At 44.5% G+C, this 21,620-nt stretch overlaps 1 protein-coding gene across 4 annotated transcripts in view; it reads left to right on the top strand.

Moving 5' to 3' along the window:
• ANO1 (anoctamin 1) overlaps nucleotides 1-21,620 on the top strand; it is a 194,258-nt gene that overhangs the window by 155,550 nt on the left and 17,088 nt on the right. For 3 of the 4 annotated variants that reach the window (XM_088461500.1, XM_088461502.1, XM_088461503.1), the window contains 6 exons: nucleotides 1,174-1,238; nucleotides 1,345-1,479; nucleotides 3,462-3,622; nucleotides 11,003-11,085; nucleotides 13,470-13,541; nucleotides 17,213-17,290. In XM_088461500.1, the coding sequence (XP_088317626.1) occupies nucleotides 1,174-1,238; nucleotides 1,345-1,479; nucleotides 3,462-3,622; nucleotides 11,003-11,085; nucleotides 13,470-13,541; nucleotides 17,213-17,290 (594 nt within the window). The remainder of the gene's footprint in view (nucleotides 1-1,173; nucleotides 1,239-1,344; nucleotides 1,480-3,461; nucleotides 3,623-11,002; nucleotides 11,086-13,469; nucleotides 13,542-17,212; nucleotides 17,291-21,620) is intronic. The other variant, XM_088461501.1, reaches the window with a different exon arrangement.

The following is a 21,620-nucleotide window of genomic DNA, read 5'->3' as shown; positions in this document are numbered from 1 at the left end:
TAGGTTAGTGGATACTTACCTATCCACGATCGGGATTTCCAGTGCTGTCGGGCTTCCGCTGCATCGCCCTCTCTGCTTCTGTCGGGCTGCCGCTGACGGGAATCGAACCGCCGGCCATGCGGCCGACGGTATTTCATACCAATTCCCTTAAGAGAGGGTATGGTCAACCTTAAGCTCTACGACCAGTTCCGATGGTTCGCGATGGTCTCGATTAATCCTTATATGCCCGGAGATGACGTGCAATGCGTACGAGAAGGGGGCGTATTTTTTTTTTAAATTCCGGCCGCTTCCTCCCCTTGGTCGGCCAGCTACCGATCCGAACTTAGGGATGCAACTTGCGAGGGAATCATTTGCATATCTGGCCCCTTTTCCCGCACGACCGTGCGGCCGCATCGACCGACTCTGAATGAGGTCCCCAGCTCTGCCAATCACAAGTGACCCTTTTTTCACAACTAAAGCTAAATAGAGCTGGGAGAGCTAGAAGTATTGGGGATACATAATTCCTTAATGTCTAAGGTAGCATCCTCTAATTATATGCAATCTCTGTCATCGGCACAGATATAAGAGATGTATGTTTCTGTTTTTTTATCCCTTGTTACCCGTTACTTGTTCTGAACCTTTACCATGAGTTCAGCGTGGGTGTTCTCAGATTGATGGGAAAATTAAACATTGATGCCTTTGTGCTATTAAAGGGGTGTTTTCTGGCGGATACTGTCAGTAAACCAACAGGAGATCTCTTTGCAGATGTGCTTCATTGTTTCACACTGGCCAAAATCCACAAGGCTGTAATCCCCGATGATATAGCGTTCCGCAGCTTTACAGAACCCAGGCAATAGGACAAAAACTGTGACACTGGATAATTTAACACATTTGTTACAGAGCACTTATGTATGTGGCTCTTCCCAGCTCTGGCTTTCCTGTGCTCCAGAGTCCCATAGTATAAAATACTTTTCATGCAAAGAGCATAAGAAGAGAAGTTCCACTCTGGTGGTTCCTGATTTTTTAAATGTTTTTGTTTCATCACAAATGTCGGTATTTATGTATACACAGAAACAATAGTCTTGTTTGCTGCCTCAGAACGGAAGGTGGGATTTACAGTCCAACCTCACGTTGGCTTCACTCATGGTGCCAATATTTGTATGGTCTCATAACCACTTTTACGTTATATTTCAGCTCTTGTGCGACGAGTGGGCCAGTTACGGCGTGTTCTACAAGTATCAACCCATCGACCTGGTCCGGTAAGTGCCATGCCGTCATGTGGGGGGGTCCCGAACTAGTGCGAGAATGTCTCGGAAGAAGCACGGTTCTTCTATGTTGTACATGTTCTCATTCATTTGTTCTCAGGAAATATTTTGGGGAGAAGATTGCCTTGTACTTTGCCTGGCTGGGAGTGTACACTCAGATGCTTATTCCAGCTTCCCTCGTCGGGATTATCGTATTCCTTTACGGATGTGCTACTGTAGATTACGACATCCCAAGGTACCACTCTAGGTTCTTGGATATCCTGTTTGAAGATCTGCAAAATATCCCCCGTAATGACTGTGTTTTGGTGAGGAGTGCATAGCACACAGAGGGGGTGACACCAATATGTTGCGTTCTCCATATGTAGCGCTCGGCTCCTGGTCACGGAGGAGGAGCCTGCAGTGCGGGAAGAGTATCTAGGAGCAGGTCGGCATGCATCTCCGGGAGTGTTAGGCACGCCCCCAGAGTGATGAAAACCAGGTCATGCTGCAAAGTCACGCCCCTTCCCACAAGACCACATCCCTTTTTGCACACGTGTGGGACTCTATTTGGTGCACTGGGTGACGTGGACCCCAGTGCTGCCACTGCATTTAGGATAGGTCACCACAATCATCCCTCCACAAACCTATTCCTTGCTGCCAACTATGGGGCGTACTTGCCGACCGTATTTCTCCTCCCCGGGAGAAGCCTGGGGGGGTGGAGTTGGGGGTGGTGCCAGCTGAAATCGCGTCATTAAGCCCCGTTTCCTTAACAGCAATTCGACGCCATGGCGCACATTTTAATTAGGAGGTGGGGCTAAATGACGCGATTCTCCTAGGATCGCATCATTAGGCCCCGCTCCCAACTCCCGCACCCACCGATCGCCGCTAAGTCTCCCCATTCCGCCTACTTCACTAGGAAGTCAGCAGAATGCTGGAGAAGTGCCTGTCCTGCTGGGGATGCGGGGGGTTACCCGAAAAATCGAGAGGCTGCCGCAAATTCCGGGAGGATAGGCACGTATGCTAGTATGGGGCCTATTTATCATACGCAACGAGTGATGGCACGCTTTGGCTGGAGCACCATTTATCATACGCAACGAGTGATGGCACGCTTTGGCTGGAGCACCATTTATCATAAGCATTGAGTCTGATCACTCGTCGTTGTTTGATAAAACTTGTTGATAAATAAGGCCCTATATTACTAATCACATTTTAATATTTTTATACATGTCTCCAGTTCCCCCTTATTATCTTTTTTTATCAACCAATTACTTAATTTGTAGACAGTGAAGTAATTAAAAGGTTAGTGCATTGCTAATGAAACATTGAGCTATGGGTTGCAGTACTGATTTACAAACCTAATTAAAGCCCTGGCAGAAAAGGTCTAGTACCCCTCCTCTTTCTGGCTTTCATACGAGGACAATTTATAGCAGTATAAGAGAAATATTTGTGTGTAAGTGTTTGATAGAGGGCATAATACATGGTGATGTATCCCCGGCGCACGAGAGAATGTGAAACAGGACTGTAAGACCTGAATCTGACACAGGCGCCAGGAGAAATGAAAGCAGCGTTGTGAGCAGTGTATAACCAGGCAACCAAGGATGGTTTAATACTGACAATCTGAGGGCAAACATCCTGTACAACAATGTCCTTTTATACAGATCAGCTGTACAGCCAGGGCAGCAGCCTCATACTCGTTTCCCTTTTATCTAACCTAATCCTCTAATAAAGGATTCGCACTTAATTGTCTGCAGCAGACTCATGATTGACAGACCCTTACACAGTCATAGGGATCATTTGTAGAATCAACACATGGACCAGCTAAAGTGCACCTATGGAGAATTAAGGGCTGGAAGCTTTTTCAGTCTACGTCAGTGTTCGGGAGCCGGATACACTTCGGGGGGGGGGGGCTGCATCTGGTGGCCCTCTAACTTTTAAAAGGGCAGCAAATGATCCTTAATCTAGGTTTAGTTAAATGAATACATTTAAGTAATAAGACACCTATCCATAATTACATATCAGTAGGGCTTTTAAATAAGCATTATAAGCGATAGCAAACAAGTATGAAGGGGCTGCAGGCAAGTGGAGGCTCAGAGGGGCCTCCTGTCGCTCATTACTGCTTTATATAGTTGTATTTTTTTATAGCAGAGACCCATTTGTTTATTAATATAAATAGGATACATTGGACCTGACTGGGGCCCCTAATCCTTCTGTATAAACCATGTTTCTTTATTTTCCCAGCATGGAAATGTGTGACCAGCGGACCAATATTACTATGTGCCCCCTATGTGACAAGACATGTGCCTACTGGAAGATCAGCTCTGCCTGTGCCACCGCCCGTGCCAGCCATCTCTTTGACAACCCAGCTACAGTCTTCTTCTCCGTCTTTATGGCTCTGTGGGGTAAGGAATCCCCTGAATGATATGTAACGATGATGCTGTACTATTCCAGATTAGAGCATATGGGAAGCGTATTCATGTATTCGTGTCCATAATTTCATATTTCAGTTTATTCTGGGAGGCTAAAGCGTCATCGCTGGTCCCTATGGGTCTATACTAGGCTGGACCATGCACTATTATACCTCATTAATAAAGCATGCATCTGCTACTTATCATTCGTTCAGCATCTATGCAGTGCCTCATACCTCAGTCACTATACTGGTTCCTAGTGTTGGTTAGCTGAAGTCTCCTGACTATTGGCTCAGCCCACAGAATGGCTGCCTCCACTAAATCAGCCACTTCACATGTCTGACGTAAACCATCCAATTTGCTGGGTTGGGTTATGATGCAGAGGTGTTGCTAGAGCTCTGTGGGCCCCATAGCAACATTTGGAAAGGGCCCACACCCCAATGCTTCTCAAGAGACACCTCTCCATTGTGGTTGTCCAACTAATGACCAATAGTAGTGCCATAGTTAATTTTATGCCTACGGCTAGTGTACTAGTTCATTTGATGAACCATAGTAGTGCTCTCCTTAATGTTACTCCTCATAGTAGTGTCGTAGTTAATTTTATGACCTATAATACTGCCCTAGTTAAGATTATACCACAGAGTGCCCTAAATTCACAGTGTCTCCAGTTCATATTTTGCCACGTTGAAGTGTTCCCAGTACATGTTATGCCACATTGTAATGACCCCAGTTCATATTGTACCACATTGTAATGACCTGAATTCATGTCACATTATAGTGCCCCCATTTCAGATTATGCCACATTATAATGCATCCAGTTTATATTATGCCACATTACAGTGCCCCAGGTCATATTGTTACATTAGTGCCCTCCAGTTTATATTATGCCACATTACAGTGCCCCAGGTCATATTGTATTACACTACAGTGACCTCCAGTTCAAATAATACCACATTATAGTGCCCCGGTTCAGATTATGCCACATTACAGTGCCCCGGTTCAGATTATGCCACATTGCAGTGCCCCGGTTCAGATTATGCCACATTGCAGTGCCCCGGTTCAGATTATGCCACATTGCAGTGCCCCGGTTCAGATTATGCCACATTGCAGTGCCCCGGTTCAGATTATGCCACATTGCAGTGCCCCGGTTCAGATTATGCCACATTGCAGTGCCCCGGTTCAGATTATGCCACATTGCAGTGCCCAGTAACATTAAAACATCCACTACACACACCACCCGTACTGTACTATTATAACTACATAGCACCCACTGAAAATTGAAATGTCACCCCACTAGGCAACCTTATACTACATAGACATCTAAAATATTATATCAAATTGACCTCTTATGTTATGTCACCTTCTTTGCCAATGGCGATGTTTCAAGCGCTCCATCTTTATTGCCAGCTTTTGAATCTCACATAGCAGCCTCACATCTGCAGGGCCTAGAGGCAGTTTACAGTATTTTTAAAAAACGGGAGGAGGGGGCGGGGGCCCAACCAGCTCCTATATAAGGGGAATATTTCCTAAATGCCGGAAATTCCACTTTGAATGGAGATCTTCATTTTGCCATTCTAGGCCTGATTCTCAGTTGGGAATAAAAGCAAGAAAGTGCAAGTAACTGTGCACCTTGGTGACACCATGCTGCACTGCAGGTGGGGCAGATGTATAATGTGCAGAGAGATTTAGATGTGGGAGGGGCGTGTCTGAACGTAAATCTAAGTTGCAGTGTAATATAATAAAGCTATCCAGCATTTATGGACTACATCAGCCAGTATGTAACATGCATGCAAAACAATGTAATTGCAACCCTTGCATTGCTACATTATTTGTCCAGATACAGTTACTTCCTCTTTCTTGCTTTATTCCCAACTCAGAATCCAGCTCTGTGTCCCTTTCTGGGACAGTGCTACTCTCAGAGCTCAATCCCGGACCCCCAGTTATCTTCACAATGGCTGCAATCGCCGGGCTCACCGATTAGTACAGAGGGAGATGGATCATACCAGTGTGTCACTTTACTGACAGGGAGGGACAGAGAATACCACCTATATGAGCACCAATGAGTCCCCCTTTTAGCCTGGGAAATAGGCCAAACTCTATATACTCTAGACGCGGGGATCCAGGTCCTGGAAGTGGGTCCCATAGCATAGGCACCCCCTGCACCCGCTATAGTTACGCCCATGTCTTATGATGTGTTTCAATCTGTGCCCCATGCTCCCTTACAGAGTCTCCCTGTCCGCCAATTAGGTTGCTGCTTTCTATTTTGCGTCCTGTTAGGGGTAGAAGTGATGAAGTGTTCGCGTTGTCTTGCACGAGAGAACAAGATCCCGGCTGATGCGCATCAATGATTGTTCCCAGGATTATGTCATTTTGGAACACGACCATTTGTTAAATAAGTAGCCGGAGATACATTTTATTTTCATCTGAGAAAGTGTCCCAGCTGCAGCGGCACTTCCGATCGATGTACATTTCTCATGTTCTGAAATGTCCATCTCCTTCCACGACAGTGCCAGGGGAATCTCCCACCACCCTCCGCGCCCGTCCTCACGTGTCCCTCTAGGATCTTTATTTACTGTCCTTATTTCACAATCCAAGCTTTATTCTATTTCTATATTTTTATATGCACGAGGATGAAAATGACACATCTGTTAGCATTTAGCTCCCCGTACATCCCCGGAGATCATTCCTTCTCCATGGAGTTGCCTCTTTAACAATTACTGTGTTTGCCATATGCTGGAGAGCTGTTCCCAGCTAGATTCGAGCGACATTTCCTTTGAGAAACACTAGAGCATGATAATCATGGCAGAATGTATGTGTGCGCATGTGTGAGTATATTATAATATGCCATTTGATAGTAGTACCAGGGTCTCTTTACAGACACGCGTCCTACTAAATACAACTGCGAGGGGTTAACATATATCTAATGTATATAATAAAATAGACAGCTGATATAAATTATGTTGGAATGTAATTAGTCCGACCTCTGACTCCCTCCCACCTGTGTCAGTGATGTTACTTCCAGCTCAACCCTGAAATACATAGGGTGATACATACACATGATGGCCTAAGACACATACAGGGTCACACGGAGATACAGACTAGAGCACAAAATATAGTGCATGTGTGTCCACCTCCCTCTGAGCACTGTATCAGTTCCACCCCCTGCCATCTCCCATGGTGCCATGGTGCAGTGTTTCCCATCCTCCTACTCAGACACCTCCCCTCCCATTCCTGCTTACAGCTCCATAGCTGTAACTTAATGGTTCAAAGGCATGGGCAGATCCGGTTGGGAAGGGAGGGATCAGCAGCGACCCCTGTAACACTTTACTACTGCCTGCTATATAGCAGTGCAGCCCCACTCCCAAGGCCAACACGCGCTGTTGTGTGCTGGACTGGGGTGGGTCCGGGGGGGGCTGCTTCTCAGAGCTGTAGCCCCTGCTCTCTCCATGCCTGATATGCCACTGCGCTGCTGTATAGCAGCTAGCGGTGGTGGGCTGGAAAAAAGTGTTATGGGAAGGGGTGATTGCCCTGATCCCGGCCCACACTGGCTGAAGGAGGTGGGCCCCTCCCCTTAATCCGGCTCTGCAACATATTCTATAGAACCAATGCAGACCAGTAGGTGGCACGCATTTGTGATTTGCGTTATTTAATAAATTGTATTTTGGAATAATAAATAAATGAGAGGAATACAGTTTAATTGTCTCTTATCATGGAGCTTATTGCAGAAATAAGATGCAACTATTCTATCACTGGAGATCACATTAGTATGTTCCATAACCGTATAGGAAGCGGTGAGAAGTGTCTTAGAATATGTTCAAACAGTTACTCCTCCTCCTCCTCCTCCTCCTCCTAATCAGATTGTGTACTGGGAATCAGTATGAGATACCGGCGCTCGGGATCCCGGCTGTCAGAGTCCCAACGCCAGCATCTCGAAAGGGTTAACATACCGACACATGTTGGTCGGTATGCTAACCCTTCCCCTCTCCTTACCCTAACCCCCCTCTTTGGTTCCTGAACCTAAAAGCCCCTTCCATCCCCCACCCCCCTAGTGCCTGAACCTAAACTCCCCCCTCCCCGGTGCCTAACTCTCTCCCCTTAGTGCCTAACTCTCCCTCTAGTGCCTTACCCCGCACGCAACCCCCCCGATACTTACCTTAGGTATCCCGGCGGGTGGGATGACGGCGCTGGGCTTGACCGGCGTCAGGATTTTGGTGCCGGTAATGGGAGCATCGGCATCCAGACCGCAGGGATGCCGAACGCATACCGTGTACTTTATTCAATTAGGATAAAGAGGGGGAGATATATATCAAACTTTTTGGAAAGAGTGCCAACCAATCAGCTCCTAAATGTCACTTTACATGCTGTGTTTGAAAAATGACAGGAGCTGACTGGTTGGTACTTTATCCTTCTCCAAGGATTGATACATCTCTCCCAGGGAGAGAGAACCCCAGGCAGTGCCAGGGACAGCAGCTAGTGCAGCATAAAATCCCAACAAACGCCAGCCGCGGAGACCTTCTTTATCTCAGATGCATTCATTGTATTTGGCTTTGTTACATTTACAAGATGTTAAGCTTTTGTACAGTGCCACAAAGTCTAAAGACTGCGGCTCTGTGTATATACTACTGTGACATGAGTGAAGGATGGAGCTGGGAAGTTTGTATCTAAACTAAATAAGCCTCCCGCGTTCTAAGTGATTCCACCGAGAGGCTTGTGCCCCGCGCCCAGCAAGTGCATCTGTAGTAGTGATGCTGCCGAGCATCTACCCGCCAAGTACAATGACACTGGTGCTAATTTACAAAGAGCCCTTTTCAAAGAGCCTCACATAATCTCTGATCTGGTTTCATACAAGGGGTTTGGTCGGGAGCCAGTGCATTCAGCGAGCCATTGAAATGTAATTTGAGAAATGAATTGTGCAGAGCACCAGTTATCAGTACATTGTCACATGTGTCCTTACAGCATATGCCTGATGTATGTTACATGGCTCACAGGACATGTTTGGGGTGGTATCTGCTGCAGAAAGCTGTATAAGGCTGCTGAATCTCTCATGTGCTTTCTCAGGCTATGAAATGCTCCCGGGGGATCTAATGATGAAATCGCAGTGTGGTGATTTGTGTTGCATATAGATTTTAGTCACTCTTTAGACAGTATATCTATAGTCCTACATACAAGTTACCGGGGGGGGGGGTTAGGGTTAGGCGCTCATAGGCAAACGCAGGGGGGGTTCTGTCTGCCTGGAAACCCCCCTCCCCAGCCCACACCATGACCACAATAGAAATAGTAATATAATGGAATTTTACTAGCGCTGCATGTTCTTCTCAGTATCATAAATGAAATAATTAGCACCACCTGTGGATCTTTTAACATGTATCGGTCAGTAATAAATAACCTGTGTACCAACTAGGGGATCTGGAAAACATGCACTGTTAGGGATGTGCTGCTATAGAGCCCAATATGTACATACTGTATATGACCAGGGCAGTGCTAGGTCATTCTGCTGCTCCCCCAGACTCCCGAACTTGCTCCCATGCCCTGGAATGGTGCCCACATCTAAAATAAAAACATTGAGCTCAGGCAGGATGGCCCTACTGCCACATCTAATGGGTTACTGTGATCACTGGTCCTGTATATGCTGGAATTATGACACATAATACACTTTGTATGACACATATTAAAGCTGGATAAGTGGTAATTATGCCCTCTTCATGGACTGGCCACACTCGCTCTAAAATCAAGCATTTGGAAACCCCCCTCTAGAAATCCTGCGTTTGCCACTGGCGCTGTATCTGCCGGAAGTAGTCATCACCTGACCGCTGGACCCGGAAGATATTGCTGGAGCCACCGCACCATATAAGTCACCACTTGGGACATTTTGTTGACATTCTATTCATGTCGAGAATTCATCAGTCTCAACACAAATGATAACGTGGTCAATCTTGACATGCCAATGCATGTCGGCATTATGGCCATGTCGACATTCTAGGGGCTCGAGCCAGTTGAAAGTGAATTACTCGTACATGCGAGTGAGCGCCCCTGTATTCTCGCAAATTTCTGTTCAGAGCACCATAGGGCTGAATACAAAGGTAAGAGCCCGGGGTGACATTCCCTTGGGTGGCGAATTGCTATGCCATTGCTGTCGTTTCTACATCGTTGCAACGTCAATTCGGGTTCCCGACTATAGACAGTAATTAGATAGACAATGTCTAGATAGACACCAGATGTTAGACTGTCAATAGTTAGACCATGATAAAAGTTCGACACGGAAAAAAGTCAGACACACTAAAGTTAGACATGTAAAAAGTTTGACGGGTACAAAAGGTCGACATGAAAATGATCGACACAAAAATGGTTGACACACTTTTTTTTTATTTTTTTGTTCGGGTTAGGGTTAGGCACCAGGAGGGAGGGTTAGGCACCGAGGGGAGGGTTAGGGTTAAGACTAGGGTGAAGATTAGGGATAAAAAAAAAAAATTGTTGACCATTTTTGTGTCGACCTTTTGACCCTGTCGACCTTTTGTACCTGTCGAACTTTTTACATGTCTAACTTTAGTGTTTCTGACTTTTTTCCATGTCGAACTCTTTTCCCTGTCTAACGTCTGGTGTCTATCTAGACATTGTCTAACTAATTACTGTCTATCTCATATCACACCCCGTCAATTCGACCCCTTTGCACCATATTGGATCAAGCTCTAATGTCAACTTAATATACCACACCCACAACTTACATATGGCTATGCCATAAATGACTGTAACTTCATTCCTTATCCATGCACTCACAATCACTGGTCTGCTCCCATCTCAAAATACCCCTTAGAATCTAATGCCGCTCTTCGTTAATTGTCAGCGCCATTCTCCTTCGCCCAGGCATGTCCTCCCAGGGACAGCTACATGAGCATAATGCATCTGATGGGCAGCTAGACTTTCTGCAATGGAAACTGACACAATATTAGGAGACAGCCTGGGCTGGTTTCCACTATAACAGAGAGCATGGGGGTCAGCCTGCCATAGCCAAATGTGGCCCACCTATTGTGGCAGCTGCAAAGAACCCTGGAATGATGGACCAGGCTAATGTAGAGGATTGTGATCCCTATGTTGACAGCGTATTGCCACGCCAGTGGTCCCAGTGCAATGTATGCAGGTCCTGAAGACCCCTGACCATTATATAAAAAGAGTAAACATAAAACATGCACACAATATAAAATTAAATCTTAATTACTGATCCGTCATAGTCCAAATGAGAAGTTTCCCGGCACACCATAATCCTGTCCATTATCACCATATTCCATCACTAGGTTATTAGGCTACTAATTATAAACTCCGTTTCTTAATTAAGTAACTGTTCAGTGAATGACACCCAGTGTCTTTGTCTCTTTACAGCTGCCACCTTCATGGAGCACTGGAAGAGACGACAGATGAGGCTGAACTACAGGTGGGATCTAACCGGCTTTGAGGAAGAGCAAGTGAGTAATAGGAAAACAAAACACCTTGCAGATTTCATATTCCCAGGATACAATAGGTCTCGTGCATTAGGGGAAGTCTACGCTCCAGTACTCCTGTCTATTAGCTGTGTTTAGAGAAGCTCATATTTGCCTGCCAGTGACTTTGCTATGCCAGTTTCTGTGTACAACTCCTGCAGCTGTAATGCGAGGATTATCTGCTCCGATTTCTTGTAAGTGACGATTCTGTTTGCCTTAATGTTGTCTGTACAGTAGCTAATGTGTACAGTACAGAGAAAGGAACACGGGGATAGGTTACAATGCACGTTTACACACCTGGTATTACTCCGTAACTCCCTTATTTTGCTCCCCAAATACACATAAAATTTCCCGTTTGGCTCTGCGTGCTGATGGCGACATATGCTTACGGCGGCCCTAATGCGGAGATGGCCACATAGGCACCCAAAAAAAAAAATGCTGCCCGTATTTACCCCTATATGCTGAAGATGCGTCTGGCTCTGTACCAGTAGTGTAAGCACCAGGTTTATGTCCCGTTTTCTTGCGCCCAGATACACCCAACCCGCTCATAACCACGAGGTACGTTTTTTTAGAAAATGTCTGAATTGTTTTTGTAGAAACATTCGCTGTTAGGTTTGCTTTACCTAAAACCCCTCTATAATATAACAGTTTCCCTCTCATACAATTAAAAATAGAAAGAAAAAAAAAATCATCCTCATTAGGTGGGGCTGCAATGAGGTCCAAAATTTAAATGGGGAAGTCACACTAACTGTCCCCCCAAATGCTGCCAAACACCGCTGGCAGTTGGTGTTGCTCCCCTATTTGAATTTTGGACCATGCTACAGTGGTTGGGTATGGAATGTCAGCGCTCCGGGATCCCGGCGGTCAGAATCCCGACGCCGGCATGCCAACAGGGTTAGGATACTCACCCCTGTTGGTCGGTACCCTAACTCTCCCTCTTCCTAAACCTAACCCTCCCCCCTTAGTGCCTAACCTTAACCTTCCCCCTAGTGCCTAACCCTAACCTCGCTACTTTCCTTCAGGATGTCGGCGCTGGGATTCTGACAGGTGTCGGGCTTCTGGCGCCGGCATTCTGAGCACCGGAATCCCCGCGGTCGGTATTGTGATGGCGTCCCTGCTACAGATCCCCCTTCGTAGTCTCCACTGGTCATGGGTATTAACTAGCATGTGGGTAATGGCGCTGCCACTGCTGATTTGTATGGACCATCCATGATGCCAGCCAGGCAGAGTGGAAATGGTACCCAGTACAGTGGCCCATGCCAGTAATTAATTAGTTGAAACGCCAGCAAAATTTGCAACACACAGATTCAACAAGTGCTGGATTGGATCAGGCACTTTAGTGGATAAATGAGTCGCTTTACAACATGTTCCATGTAGCACTGGCTCATATTTAGTACCAATAGGATCTAGGTTCTTTTATATTTTCTACATTGGGACCAAGGCAGAGTTGAACGCAGGTTGGGGGGACAGGTATAAAGACAATGTGGCCGTGCTTCCTAGTACTGGGGTTCCAATAGAACTCACGGCGACCCTAAAAGCATCCCACTGTGTGTGTATAATCCTGTGTTTGCTTGTGGACTTTCCTGTATTAAATGACTGGTCTTGTGTCGCCATGATGTCATCAACCTAATAGATAATGAAGGAACCCAGATAAATAAAATTTGACACTTTTGTGTGATGTATATGAGTTTCCCCTGTCTACATGTAAGCATTGTGACATTATATTATGTGCTACATGTAACCCCCACTGAATGTAATGTGTTGTTTTTCTGTTTGCAATACTAGCCACTGTGCCCTCATACCATTTATCATGAGCTCCCCAAACTCCTACTGTATCATTACCTGAAGCCCAAAGTAGTAATCGTTTTTATTTTGTTTTGTTTTTTCGTGTGTCTTATTTTCTGAAGGGAACAGTCAAGGTTTGAAAACTTATTTATTAATACTTTTACCTTTCTTCCACCTTCCACAAGTTTACTTTGCATCCTGCTGCAAATCGCACAAATCTCGTCCTGTCCAACAAAGTGCTACATGTATGTGCCTTGCGTGTGTTCTTCCCTATTCTTTTGCTGATGCCACCAAAACAAATGACCGTCTCGCACCTCGTCTACTATTGGTCCGTGTTGTCTTTTTCCAGCCAGTTGGCTGGTCGTTTTTATGTTGCATCATGTCTGTGCTCATCACAAATCACTACGTGAGTTTTCACAACGCTGCGTGTTAGCAGAAGATACTTGCACCGCGCCACTTCTGTGTATTGATCTGCTCCCTGTACAGCATGTGGCTTCAGATCTTCGCTGTAATCCTAGAGAGGAGCCTCGTCGGGCTTCGAGACAAGTGTCCACATTGTCTAATTCAACTGTTTTCTCCTACAGGACCACCCGAGGGCAGAGTATGAGGCTAAAGTCCTTCAGAAATCCCTGAAAAAGGAATACAGGCGCAAGGAGGTATGGAAAGCCTTTAACACGCTGCTCTAGGACTAGCACTTCATGTCCTAATATCAATTCTAATTTTTCAAGTTTTTACTGCAGACTAATTCTTTTCTTCTAACAGTCCGGCAGAAAATTGCGCAGTTCCGTTGTTCGCTCTTGTGTATTTTGGTGGTTTCTATAAATGGTGGTCTAGCTTAGCTATTGTAATATTACCTACCCCTTCTATAATCGCATCTAATGCTGAGTGGCGGACATGACTGCCTAGAATTTTTAGTTCATTTTGCACAATAAATCTGCCAAATGTGTTGGGATATGTGGCTTAGGAGCAGTAATTACACATGTGGCCACATACATCTAGCCTCCTTGCGCAGTAAACAGCCCTTCTAGTCTCGCCATGCCATGGTGCGATTTGGTAGTGCCAAGCGTCTGTTAGTGCGACTTCTTCCCTTAAAATGCATCTTATTTTGCAAAGCGATGCGAATAGGAGGTACAAGCCGCTTCTGCTGATTAAAATGATATGCGTCATACCTATATTCTGTGTGTGACTGCAGGTGTATCTGTATGCGAAACGCTATGTTACAGTGTCACAGCTGCTGATTCTGTAATATAATGTAGCATTTCGCATGCAGATACATCGGCAGTCACACACAGAATATAGGCATGTTGTATGTCATTTTAATCAGCAGAAGCTTCTTGTATGTCCTATTCGCATCGCTGTGCAAATAAGACTAATTTTAATGGAAAAAGTTGCACGAAAAGACGACTGGTGCTACAGAGCCGCACCTCGCTCACACGTTCTGTATAATGCGACTCGTTGCGCACGGAGGAAAGATGTATGTGGACATCTCTGTAACGTTGTGAGCCTGATGCTGAATGCAAGTTGGACGTAATGGTATTTTAGTTATTATGTTGACATTCAGAATCTCGACATGGACAGAATGTTGACATGGTCATTGTGTTAACTTTATGAACGTCGACAGCCACAATATTGACATTACGGAGTTAGGTTTAGGCTGCGGTTAGAGTAGGGTTAGGGCTTTAACAGTAAAATTTGTTATGCCGACTGTTGACATTATGTCCATGTCAACATGCCGGCTGGTGACATAACGTCCGTTCGAATTGTCAATATTCCAACCATGTCGGCATTCTGAGCGTCCACACTTTGCATCACACCCGGACGTAATTGCTTGCATAGAGATAAGTACTTCTATTCCCCTGTGAGTTGTACATATCTCTAAGCTAGACCACCCCCTATCCGTACCCTTTGCATGGTATATGTCGTCCTCATCAGGGCGCACATGCGCCAGCCTGTACTTGGTGCAAATGATACCCCCTACAATTGACGCTTCTGTGCAGCTCTGCGTAGTCTGCCGCAGTGCCACTGTGCCCTCTGAACTTTGCCTACAGGGCAGCGCCCCACTTCAGCACAGTTACACTCTGTATCATCTCCCATGTTTGCAGAAGCTTGGCTCTGGATTACGTACAGTGTGAAAACATACAAGATAATGTAGACGGGCGTACGCTCATCAGGCTCAGTGTGCAATCTGCAACGTATGCAGCGGAATATTCAGATATACACAAGATAGTTATTTCTAATGTGCCAGATTCTAAACTAAATGTTAGCATTCCACTAATGAGTGACAGGAATTTTGAGGCCTGTTTGAGTCCTATTCTAAATTGTCTATTATTGCATTTGACCTTAATTGGCATTCATAATTAACAAAGCCATCAATACAGCGGCCAATTAGATTGTCTGTGACAGATTAATAACACTGCATCGCTTGCAGGTCACATCAGGTCCAGACTCCTCTCATTATGTAACGTCTCTGAGCGTGTTCATTTCTCCAACATATATATGGATAAACACAAGTAATGGACGGCTGTGAGTCGTTCGTGCTTTTATTGTGTTTTTTGTCGTTTGTTCTGTAATGTGATCCTAAACCAGTCGGGTTCCTGTCGTGTATGACGGCGTTAATGTGGCATCCATGTTTGTACAAATGAATCTGATCTGCCGGCTTAGATCAGGTTACAGAGAGCAAATGCACATTCACCTGTAAATTGAGGAAATGGTCCTATTGTAATCTCCTGTTGTTCATTATGATTATGCTAAGATGTGACTGGGATCAGCTCCATGTATTTTGTGTAGATTAGTAGCCGCATGTTACTAACATTCACTCTAATACAATAGTTCTAAAGATGTTTTGAGAAGAGAACCTATGTTACTGGATAAAACATGCATATGGAGCTCCCCCTTAGCTAGATACTGACCAGTGGCCTCCATTGTCCACCATATGAAGACCAGACAGGCAACGGTCCTCCTTCAGTACTGCACTGAGCACCATGCTCCACTGGCCTTCATTGTCCACCATATGAGGACCAGACAGGCAACGGTCCTCCTTCAGTACTGCACTGAGCACCATGCTCCACTGGTCACCATTGTCCACCGTATGAGGACCAGGCTACGATAATCCTTCAGTACTGCCACTGGTCACCATGCTCCACTGGTCACCATTATCTCAATGTGAAGGCCAGACGGTGGAAATGGACAACAGTGGACTGTGGATAAAACGGTCTGTGAGAAAACTATACATTGTCTAAGGAAAGCTTAACTTTCCCGAGGAAACCTCTATATTAAAGCCATCTTAACGATTTTCTTTGAAGCCAAGTCTTTATATAAACCGGTTGCGGTAGTTGATATCAGGAAATTAAGGTAGCTGCCTCCTCCTATATTTCCCAATACCACATGACTTTATGTGATGGTATCCACTGTAAACATGAACTAAGACTGGTATAATACCTGACATTGTGTGACCTGAAATCCCTCTAGTACACTGGATAAAATACACACCTCTTACAGTCTCCATGGGCTTGACTGGGATGGTCAGAGGAGTCCGTTGGGGTAAATAACCTGGGGACGTGATAACAAAACACTGTAAAGGAAGAGGAAACTTACAGTAGCAAGAATTCAATTATACAGAGTTATTCTAGCACAATAAGTATATATCCGAGGCAAGTCAGGAGAGTTTGTTAGCTTTTTTTATTTTTTTACTAATTTTAAGGGGCAATTCAATTAGTGACGATGGCTGCAAGGTGCCAGTGTTCTGTTTCTTTGAAACCCTGTGACCACCCACAGCGTAATTATAGTTCATATGACATTGCCAGTAATTGAAAACTCCCCCTAAGTGTGTTCAAAGATTTTATATGTAAACTGCAAATCGCTGGAAAAACAGACTCCTTCCTTTGACATTCCATGAAAATAAAACTGGACAAGTTGGACGTGGCATAAAACCACTTTAAAAGATGTCTGGATATGCCAACCATGCACCCATGTTGCTGTGAACACCCCCATTCTTCCCCTGGTTGGCTATCAGCCAGAGTACATATATAATAGTCCAGCCGCCTCTTTGGTGTCCTAGATGGGGAAAGTCTTGTGATAGCTGTGTTGATGGACAGTACGATATCGAGAGTAGGCCAGTTCCCGAGTATTCTACATAAATATCCTCTAGACCACTACTACCGATTAGACACTGTAATCTGCCTGACGGCTAACCAGGGCGCTTCCTGGCTTGGCCTGTAATATGAAGGTGCAGTGCGAACATACGTTGTTTCTCATTCATTGCTGCTGATTGACCGATGGTTTATAACACTATTGCATGGTCATTTTTGTTTCCTTCAAATGCCATCAGAAGAATCAGCCTGATCCTGAGGACAACTCAAACAAGTGGAGGAAGAGAGTTAAGACAGCAATGGCTGGGGTGAAATTGGTACATTCTACACCCAATTTCCTTGGAGCTATAATGGTTTATTGAGAAAACTAAATCACTTCATGGTTTATTTTGTTCAGCAAACTGAGGGGATTATTGTGAAGCGTAGACTCTGCCAGACTGCGGAGGGTCAATCTTAAGCCATAAACTGCTGTTTCATTGCCAACGAAGCTGCCACATGATCCCCTCAGGCTGCTACAGTTTTACATTTTATTTTCATCACATCAATGTCCTCTTGCCCCGGTCACCAAGCTCGGTTAGTGCATGGCTAATACTCACTGTGGATGACTGTGTGTTGCTGCACAACTTGTCACGTGTTCTGTGTAACTGTGCATGCCACAAGTGGACTGGTTTAGTGTTGTCTTCTATTACTTGTATGTTTATACACCACAGCTTTTACATGGATCTTTGTTACTTCAAAGTCATTCACATCGCTGTTATGCCAAGAAAGGCAATCTATGGATTGCCTATCTGGGAACTCTGGAGCTAAGAACTGAGGCTGATGGTTTATCACTGCTCTGGGGGGAATGATAATGATCTCATGATACTTGGCTATTAGGACATCCATCTAATGCTGGGCATACACTATGCAATTATCTGTCCAATCTGGCTGGTTGAAATGAAAATCCGGTAATATATGGGAGCAAATGACAATCGTCCATTTACTCACAAACACTGGAAAACAGACAAAAATAGTCACTCAGACAAATTGGTTAAAACACACAAATTTAACCAATTTGAACAAATGTTTTTTGTCCGTTTTCCAGTGTTTAAGACCATATGATCAACTGTCACGTGCTCCCATATATTACCAGGTTTTCATTCCAACCGGCCAGATTGGACAGATATCTGACAGATAATTGTATAGTGTATGCCCAGCATTAGGGCCATATTCAATTAGCGGCAAAAACGTAATTTTTTTCCACCATTGGCCAAATCGGACTATTTTCATAAAAAAAACGTCAAACAGGCGGAAATGGAGGAAAAAAAATGGAGAAAAGCTTTCTCCATCCCAGACCAGGAGAAAAAAAATTTGGGCTAAAAATGTGGGGATTTCATTCAGAACCCTTTGGACACCCCGCCTAATGATAAATTACCCCAAACATTATTTGTAAGTTGCGTACTTTGGCAAAAAATGTCAGCGGAAATTTTAGTCATAAAAAAAAATAAAAAATAGTTGAAAATGATAGAAAGCTATTTTTTTCCAGGTAATTACTGTTCTACGTGAATTGGGGGTACGTTAAAATGGGAGCAAGTATATTTTCGTGTCGTAAAAATGCAATTTTAAAAAACTTTAAGAACCGCCTGCGTCAGCCATGTGCAATGTTTAAAACACTTGACGCATCCACACCACCCACCGAAAAATCAGATTCAATACGTTAAAACCATTTTCAACAATTTTTTTTTTTTTTTTATGAGAAAATGATCTATTAGAAATTTTTCAGTGTTACAGGGTATAACCGTAAAAATAAAAAATGTAAGCCACCGCATAAAACATCAGCACAAGATAAGCTGAATATGCTAGAAAACAGTAACTTGGTTACATTTTGTCATAACAAATAGGGGCTATAGCCTCCTGGTAACTCAAATATAGTCTATTGAGAAAAAACATTGGCACAGAAAGAGCAAGAAAAGAGGGGGGACTGTCAGAGGTGGGAAGGTGGGGAAGTGTTAGTAGGGGACTGAAAGAGAGGGATAAGGGAAAAGGAGAAGGGAGGTTGGTAACAGGAAAATCATCTAAGATTCAGTGACATCAAGAATGGGCTTCATGATAAGTAAGCCAGGTGGCCCAAATCTCCGAGTCTATGGGAGTTCTCATGTAATCGGCTAGTAACATGTTCCTTAATTGTATGTGTGCCAAATAGAGTTATGAAGAGCAGTTTTAGAGGGGGGGGTCTACCTTTTTCCAGGGGGCCACAATTGCACAATTAGCTGCGCTAAGGAAATGCTTGATAAGTATTTGAGTGTGTTCGTCACATCCACAAATGGGTCTAGGGAGCAGGTAGTAGAAGAGGCAAGAGGGGAGGGAGACGTTTGTAATTGTTAGAATAAGATGATGGACTTTCGACCAAAAAGCCTTGATCTTTGGGGCATGTCCACCAGGTATGAGCTAGGGTACCCTCTTCTCCACAGTCCCTCCAACATCTATCGGAGGAATTAGGAACAATAGCACGAATACGAGTGGGCACTAAATACCATCTATAGTGTCTCTTATATGTGTTTTCTTTAATCCGCACACACACTGACGTCTTCACAGCCACTCCGCTGGTTCTAGAGTCACCCCCATGTTCTTTTCCCAAGCCAACTCATGCGGTTCTTTTACAGGGCGATTATGAGCAATTAATAGACCATAAAACTAATTTAATATTGTGGATAATCCAGGGAGCAAAGGGTTTAGGATCTAGACCCGGTAAAAAACCTTTGTTGTTCCATAGAGGAGACATAAAAGGTTGATTTTGTATAAGGGAAAAGGTTCTATCACAGTTGTCCCATATTGATAGAGAAAAGCGTGAAGGGGGAGGGATATTCGAGTAAGGTGGTCTGTGTTTGTGGTTCATCCAGAAAAGCGATTAGGGGGAAAGGAAATGAAGTAGGTGGGCCTTTAAATCTACCCATCCTCTAGTATGGGAGTCAGCATGCGTGAGAACTGCTTGAGTAAGCTGTACAGCTAGGTAATACTTGTGGAAATTAGACTTGCCTTATCCTCCTTCATTAGAGTGGTGACAAAGGATGCGAAATCTGACTCGAGGTCTACGACCCGCCCAAACAAATATCAACACTAGTTGCTGGAGAGTGGTTAAAAATTTTGAAGGGACCCCGACTGGGAGCGTTTGAAATAGATATAAGAATCTCTGGAGACCGTTCATTTTAACAGCGTTAACACGCCCGATCCATGAAGTAAAATGTGCTACCCAAGTATTCAGGTCTCTGTGGATCTTATCCAATAGTGGGTGAAAGTTTGCAGCAAAAAGTTTGTCATAGGAGTTTGCAGTTGGATTCCTAAGCATTTCAGGGAGCGAGTACACCACCGGAGATCATAAGAGCATTGTAACTGACACATAGTATTCATATCTAAAGAGAAGGGCATTATTTCTGATTTACCTTGATTAATTTTAAAATTAGACAGACGTCCATATTTGTGGATTTCCTCAAAGGCAGCGGGGAGAGAGGAGGTAGGAGATGAGTCAGGGTGAGCAGGACATCATCCGCATATAAGTCGACCTTATGATCTGTAGGTCCCACTTGGATGCCCGTAATGGCAATGTAATTACGTAAACTAGCTACTAAGGGTTCCATAATTTAAAGCAAAGAGAAGGAGCGATAACTGACATCCCTGTCTAGTCCCATTGTGTATGTTAAAAGAAGAAGAGGCAAATCCATTGGCCAAGACCAAAGCGGAAGGATTGTGATAAAGGGAGGCCACACCATGTAAGAAGCTACCTTGCAAACCGAAGGCCTGTAGAGTGGATTTCAAGATATGCCAATCAACCCTGTTAAAGTCCTTTTCCGCATCCAAGGTAACCACCAGGGCTGGGAGAGATTTAGAGACAGATAAAGCGATGAGGTCAATAATCTTGCAAGCGTTATCAGAGGCTTAACGGCCAGGAAATAAACCCCACTTGATTTAAATGGACCAGGGAGGGAATGACACGGGAAAGGCGGGTGGCAAGAATTTTAGCGAAAATTTTAAGACACTACATTTAAGAGTGAAATCTGCCTATAACTGGCACACAAGGTTGGGTCTTTGCCCTCTTTATGGATGACCACAATTTCTGCCCTGGTGGTGGCCTCATCAAATTTCAGGTCAGACAGAATTGAGTTATAGAGATTCAGCAGAAAGGGGGAGAGAGGGGAGAGAAATCTCTTCTAGACGGCCGCAGGAAAGCCATTTGGGCCAGGGGCAGAAGAAGATTTCATAGATTTCACTGTTTGCTCAAGATCCTCGACAGTGACTGCCTTATCGGGAAAGTCGGGGTAGTTTGCAGGAACAATGGTACGAATGGGTAGCTTCCAAGAGAGAAGAAGGAGAGAGAACACGATTTTGTAATGAGTAAAAGCAGGGGTTCCCAACCACGGTCCAAAGGTTCATAGAACCTTTGCTGAAGCCATTTGAGAGTGCGAAAGTTGTGTTAACTGACCCCTATATAGCAGAAGTACAGCAGACGTTCCTAGGATTTATAGAAAATAGATCCAGATGTTATTGCGTCTGGATCTATTTTCTGCATCTTCCATTTGCTCTTTTAGGGTATCAATCTCAGAACGCATATCAGCTATTTCTTGACTGGTAACATCCTGAAATTGGCAGACATCCACTTTGCGTTCCAGAGAG

The sequence above is a fragment of the Taudactylus pleione genome, unplaced genomic scaffold (assembly GCF_031769625.1).
Source record: "Taudactylus pleione unplaced genomic scaffold, aTauple2 ptg001060l, whole genome shotgun sequence".
Taxonomy (NCBI): domain Eukaryota; kingdom Metazoa; phylum Chordata; class Amphibia; order Anura; family Myobatrachidae; genus Taudactylus; species Taudactylus pleione.
The sequence above is the reverse complement of the archived record's forward strand: the minus strand, read 5'-3'. Positions and strand labels throughout refer to the sequence as shown.